The sequence below is a fragment of the Ailuropoda melanoleuca genome, chromosome 12 (assembly GCF_002007445.2).
Source record: "Ailuropoda melanoleuca isolate Jingjing chromosome 12, ASM200744v2, whole genome shotgun sequence".
Classification (NCBI taxonomy): domain Eukaryota; kingdom Metazoa; phylum Chordata; class Mammalia; order Carnivora; family Ursidae; genus Ailuropoda; species Ailuropoda melanoleuca.
In genome coordinates, this window is record NC_048229.1 from 27294102 (window position 1) to 27300619 (window position 6518).

The following is a 6518-nucleotide window of genomic DNA, read 5'->3' on the forward strand; positions in this document are numbered from 1 at the left end:
GGGGGCGCGCGGCGGTTGGTGCGCGGGTCGGGGGCGCGCGGGCCTCAGGGGCCCTCTCCCGCTCCCGGCCCAGCCCAGACTTAGCCGCAGCGCCCTGTGCATCCGGGGGAATGTCGAATTGTCCCCGGACTCTGCCCTGTGACAGGTCCCAGGATGTCGTCCGACTGGAGCCCTGCTCAGGGGGACAAACCCGCGGCGCCCCCGGAATCAGGGTCAGGCCCGCACGGGCCGCTGGGACTTGTAGTCCCCAGGGCGGGCCCGCCGCGTCCCTCGTCCCCTCTGGTAAATCAGTAGGGCTGGGGACCACTCCGCTTTACAGAAAAGGAAGGGCCTCCGTTTTGAGTTTCCCTCCAAGGGAGACTATCAGCACAGGCAGGGAGATCCATCTCCAGGCTTAAATAAAAGCGAACATCTCACCGCTAGTTTCCAGTTTCTGGACCTCGAGGCTCCTGTTGCTCTAAGAATCGACACACGTATATAAACCCTATCACTAACTTCTGAGTAGCAAAATTAGATTGAGTTGTGTGTGTGCTAGATATAAGCTCTCAAAATATGCTGCTGTTTTTGTAAACTGTTTTGGCATTTATTCCATTTTTGTGTACCGGAAGTCCCAAGGGACGCGGACTCAACTCTTTCTTGACTTAAAGGAGCATGTGGATGCTTTGGGGTTGGTCCTGAGAGCAACAGATGATTTAAGAGAGCGGTTTTGATGCCTTTCAAGGGCTTAGACATAAACCCACAGTTCAGAAAATCCTTTTCCAGGCCACTTGTTCTTAGCTTTTCATTGCGGAAACCAAGACCACACTGAAGTAAAAGATACTTATTCTCAGGTAATGGAACGACAGGAATCAGGATGCTTTTACTTTTACAAAACACTGGAATGCTGTATCACTCTTAACTAGTGTGGAATTGTTTGGCTGAAGTCCACCTTCTCCATATCCTAGTACCAGCACAAGTGAGCTGGTGCGATATACTTTATTAACTTTGACTTTGACATGCAACAAATTTTACAACCAAATGATTCTCTCTAAATTTATGTCATCCTGAGCACCAAGAAGGCTTGGATATGGGGGACAGTTCCTGGCCACTCTATCCCAGATGACACTCTCAGGAGATGCTGGGGCTACTCTGGGTCTTAGATGATGTCAGGAAACAAGTGAGATCACATCTCATCTGCAAGCTTCCCAAACCTCCCAGCGTGGAGGAGAACCAGAAGGTCTCACACAAGCTGTTCACTTGATCAAGGATGAATCATTTCCCCTGGACAGCTGTGGAGCCTATGCATAGAAGGACAGATCTGACATCAGGAAACGGAGGAAGAGAAGAAATATTTTTCCTGGCCTCCAAACACAGGCTCTCCTCCAGGGGACACCACCCCACTCCCTTCCTCCACATCCAGGGGTGTTGGCAAAAGTACAGTAGTACTTGCTTGCTATCTTGTTCCACAATGATTGGGGCTTCACCTGCTCTTTTGATGGGAAAGAGAAACGGTGCTAAATGTTCCCACAATGAACAGGACAGTCCCATATGGTGAAATATCCCACCAAAAGTGCCATTTGTGCCCGTGTTGAGAAACACAAGAAGTCCTGTGGTAGAGTTTGGAGTTGAGAGAACCTTGTGTCACTACGCCAGCCCATGAGCAAGAGAGGCCCTCAGCTGTTTTATGCAGATCCACGTGGAGACTCCTTCTGGCTACACCAGGCTTCCACCACGAGAGCCCCCATAATCACCACAATGATGACAGCCAGACCCAGCCGGACGAGGTTGCCCGTGGTATAATCCCGCGACATGGCACCTGGGGGAGCTGGGAGAGAGAAGAGGATGAGCACCAGCCAGGAAGGAGCACCCCTCCTTCTCCCGTGGATCTGCCCACCGTGGCTCTCCTGCACCTGCTTGTGCTTCCTGGCCAGTGGTCAGCTGGACCGTCACTGACGTTGTCATCGCTGAACACAACGTGGGATTTCCTGAGAGTTGTAGTGGGTCTCCCTTTGTCTTCTTTCCTTTGTATTCTCTCGTCTTACCGCTCTTCCTTCATCTTTGCTCTTCATCTCATTTCCACCCTCCCGCACTGCCCGTTCCCCTTCTCCCTCCTTGTGGTAGGAATCAGGCTTAGGAGCAACCCCCAAACCCAAAGTTGCTGCACAGAGAACAGAAGTCATTCAGTGACTGCGTCTGCTCCTTCCTCATAGCGAAGACTTAGTGCCGCCAGTGAGCCCAAGAAAATTCAGGCTTAGTAACCGAGCATGGGGACCACGTGCATTTCATTTCCACTTCACCCAAGAAGAGCTAGGGCTCGCCACTGGCCCTGGTTCCTAGAGAACCTGCGTTTGAATCTTCCCGCTCACCCATGCCATGAGTGCAGAGTTCGTGTCCCAACCCATCAGCGACAAGGTTCCCCGGAGACAGAGTCCGGGGACAGACTGTGATGACCCCACCAAGCCCAGGATGCCCTCCGCACCTCTCGGCACTGCCCGCCCGGACCTTGCTTCCTAACTACAGAACGTTCGCTGACCACAGCGCGCACGCAGACCTTTGCGACACTGAGGAAGCGGGGCGTAGCATGCAGTGAAGCAACGTTCCGCCAAACAGACCAGTTTAGAAGATACTTTGTCTGCGCCACAGAAGTGGGCGGCTGGGGAGCAGTGTGTCCTGAGAGTGAGAACGGGACCGCGTGAAGGTGCCGTCGGCAGGAGGACCCGCCGCTCTCAGGGACGCCCAGGGTGGCAGAAGGGGCGCCAGTGGTGGCCGGATGCACGTTTGGAAGAGCAACCTAAGAAATTCTCCAAGAATGCAAAGCAACAATGGCCAGAGACTAGAAACGGGAAGGAGAGATTTTAAAAGGAGATGATCGGGAAAGCGAAGGAGAGACAGGGATCAGAAAGTAACAGAAGAGATGCTCTTCAGTTAAAACACAAACAAACAAGCATGCGCTCCTTAAACTAATACAGTGTTATAAGTCAGTTATAGGTCAGAAAACTGGAGAAAGCAATAAAATAGCCAAAATAAAAACAAGCTTATTAAGACATTAAATTTTAAAATGTCCTAAGAATCATGCAAACCTCACCTGTCACCCGGACCTCGAGACGATCACTTGGGTGCGAGGCCCAGAAAGGGGCCTTCATCAGGAAGTACACGCAGCTATAGTTCCCGGTGTCACTGACTGTCACAGTCTGGAGGGAGAAGTCTGTCTCCTTCCCTGCTGGAGTCCGGACCTGTATGGGCCCCGCTGCTCCCGCCTTAAGTAGAGCGAACATTACAGGCCCAAAAACATTGTCTGGCCTCTGGCACTGCAGGGTCACAGTGTCTCCTGCGGTCGCCTCACCCCTTCGGTGGGCTTGGAGGGAAGGTTTACGGAAATCTCCTGGAAGAGAAGGAGGGCTCCAAGGTCACGGGGAGAAGCCTGGGGTCCCCCACCCACCTTGTTCTCCTGGCGGGGCTTCCTGCCAAGTGGGGGAAACGACAGCTTCCTGGTCTCACCCTCTTCCCAGTCTGACTGCAGGAAGGAGACCTTCCCTACAAACTCTGGCTGAACCTGAGCCAGGTCATTCTGTTCTGGGTTTCTCCATTTCCCCTTGCCCCCTCCCTCCCATGGGTTCCTCCCCCACACCTGTCCCTGCAAGACCCTGTGTCACTCCGAGGCACCCTCCTCACCTGTCACTAGCAGTAGGAGGACGTCACTGGGCTGTGAGCTTACGTACGGGAGCCCTTGTCTGTAGTACTCACAGGTGTACTCTCCAGCATTGGACGTTTTTAGGTCAGTGAGGCGGAATTCAGCCAGGCCCACTGATGAATACTGTGATTGTACGGACTCCAAAACATGTTTTCCCTTTCTGAGAGCAAAGTTGACATTCTTGGTAGAAGTCTGACACTGCAGGGTCACATTACTCTTGGGAGGCATCACCGAGCTGGGCCAGGCTGTGAGGGAGGGCTTGGGAAAGGAGTCTGGAAGGAAGCAGAGTTCAGGATGGGATTTGGTGCCCCGTCTGCTCTCAGGAAACCCCCTGAAGGAAAGAGAAGGGAAACGGGGAGTTTGGAGTGAAGGAGAGGGAGGGTATGACCTAAGGAACTCACCATCAGTCGTTATGCTTCCTTGGCCAGCACACAGCCCTGCAAGAGAACCGTCCATGTGACATGAGCGCCCGCCTGGAGCCACATCCCCAGGGGTCTCCCCGGGGGCTGCCTCTGAGCTCGCGCTGGAGGTCAGGCCTCTGGGGCTTCTCGTTTCCCCACACCGGACTCAGTGCAGCTCTGCTCTCAGCTGCTGCCCCGTGTCTCCCAGAAGGTCTCCTGTGTGGCTTACTCCTCCCATGGCCCCAGGACCTGTCCTGGTTCCACAGATGTCCACAAGCCCCTTCATTCTTAAGAGAGTTTAGGTAGTCATGCCATGGGAGACACAAGGCGTCACTGTCCCGTCAACACCTGGAACGTAGCTACTCTATTCTGTTCTCCTTAGCATCCCCAGTGTCCACACAATCCTGGGACATAGTAAGAATCAACAAAAGCACATGGCCAACTGAAAAGATGCCCCAAATTAAGCATGGCTCAGATTTGTCAAGGATGGTAGAAAGATTCAAACTTATAATAACATCTTTTCCTCATTTCACCAGATAGACCAGCATGAAGGCAACGAAAGCCCCATAGATGACCCTAGAATCTAGGGATCAGAGACTATTGTGAAGACCAGTCACATCGCTGGGACCCAACCAAGCTAAGACCTACACTGCTTTCCATGAATAGGAAAGCAGGCTTTCTTAGCACCAGCAAACAGACATCCTGAGATGCCCCCAACTCTACGTCCAAGGACATTTTGAATCACTCTTGTTTCTTCGCCTTATAATTTTCCCAACCTGGCATTTGCTCACTCACCCCAAGGACTTTCCCATTATGAAGACTCCGCACCTCATTCTTAATATCCCATTATGACCAAGTGGAAACAACAGTGACTTTGGAGCCAGACAGGCCTGGGTTTGAACGCTGAGGTTTCTGCTCACTCACTGTGTGGCCCTGAGCAGGAACCTTGAGCTATCAGTCTCAGGGTCCTCGTTTATCAACACAGACCTGATTCCCATCACGAAGGACTGTTTGCAAGGGTCAGAGCAGTATTTCCCACGGAGTGGAATGCAAACCCTGGGGCTCTACAGATGCTTTCCGGGGACGCAGTGTCACAGTATTCTATAGCATTGATCAAGGCATCAGAAAGGTATTACCCTTTTAAATGACTTCCACTCCTTTCAGCACAACAAAGAATTTCTCAAGCTACAGATCAACCTTCTTACACATCTGTCTTGGCCAACTGCCCTTTGTAATAAAGAAGTAGCTGGCCATGGGCTCAGAAATGTGATGGCCAACAGCCCAGGGCTAGAATGTCCTAATGTCTTCTTCCTTTGCTTTGTATATGTGTTTACATTAACCTTCTATTTTTTGCTAAGTGACCCTGGCTTTTCTTTAAATTTTATTTTTGTTTCATTTAAGCTATATGCATAAAATCTCCACCTTCAGGTGAATGTGCTTGTTTTAAAATAAAGATATTGAAAATATAAATAAAACAAAATAAAATTAAGATATTGAGTCAGAATTGTAAGAAAAGAGGAATGATAGAGGCATACAGGACAGGTTACGGATGTGAAATGCATTTGCACACTGGAGAACATTTGATGGGTAAACGGTATCTAGAGCCTTCCCCAAGGTTCCTGACCCACATGAAGCAGTCAACAAAGACAAGCAGATGGTATTACTTCTCTTTCCATTTCTCGCGGCCACATCTGTCTGCACCCACCTTCACCTCTAATCCCAGTAGACAGGCCCAAGAGACTTACCAAAGCAGAAGAGGCAGAGGAATTCAGGGATCATACTGGCCCCACAGCCTACTCTAGGGGCCCCTCTCCGGTTTCATCCACAACAGGGAGGGAAGCTGGATGTGGGTGGGGGCATCTTTGACCAACCCTTCCCTTCCTTCCTCTCATGTGACCTACAGGTCTTATGTTCCAACCACATTCAGGAAATAAGAAGGAATAAAATGCCCCATGAGATCATCATTTATGCAAACTCTTTATATGAACACAGTGAATTCAGGCCTCAAATCCTAACCCACCTAGAAAAGCCACAGGTGATAGACACCCGGATCCAAATGATTCCGCTGAGATGGAAACACGTTGGTGCAGAGACCCTGCTGATTCTCCGGTCTATAGGAAAGATGCTGGGCTGTGGAACTGAATGAAGGAGTTAGTGTTAGTGACTGTTTTTGAGTGACTGTAACGGATGAGGTGTTTCTCTGAGGTCAATGTGCAGAGAAGGAGCAAGACTGATGGTTCATAAGGACGCCTGGGCTGCCTCAGTCGGTGGAGTGTGTGACTCTGGATCTCAGGGTTGTGAGTTGAAGCCCCACGCTGGGTGTAAAATTTAAAAAAAGTAAGACTATGGGGCGCCTGGGTGGCACAGCGGTTAAGCGTCTGCCTTCGGCTCAGGGCGTGATCCCAGCGTTATGGGATAGAGCCCCACATCAGGCTCCTCCGCTATGA

At 51.0% G+C, this 6518-nt stretch overlaps 1 protein-coding gene across 10 annotated transcripts in view; it reads right to left on the reverse strand.

Moving 5' to 3' along the window:
• Nucleotides 1-5949, reverse strand: part of LOC100466036 (T-cell-interacting, activating receptor on myeloid cells protein 1) — a 63142-nt gene extending 57193 nt beyond the window's left edge. For 8 of the 10 annotated variants that reach the window (XR_004629091.1, XR_004629094.1, XR_004629093.1 and 5 more), the window contains exons 1-4: nt 5817-5949; nt 4072-4107; nt 3652-3942; nt 3065-3361 (exon numbers count right to left, since the gene is read on the reverse strand). Coding sequence is in view for 4 of the 10 variants with exons in the window: in XM_019808706.2 (XP_019664265.2) it covers nt 3065-3361; nt 3652-3942; nt 4072-4107; nt 5817-5850 (658 nt within the window). In the remaining 6 variants the exon portion in view is untranslated. Of the gene's footprint in view, nt 1-834; nt 1805-1889; nt 2138-3064; nt 3362-3651; nt 3943-4071; nt 4108-5816 lie in introns of those variants that run through there. The other 2 variants (XM_019808707.2, XM_002927963.4) reach the window with 2 other exon arrangements.
• Nucleotides 5950-6518: the final 569 nt, after the last annotated feature.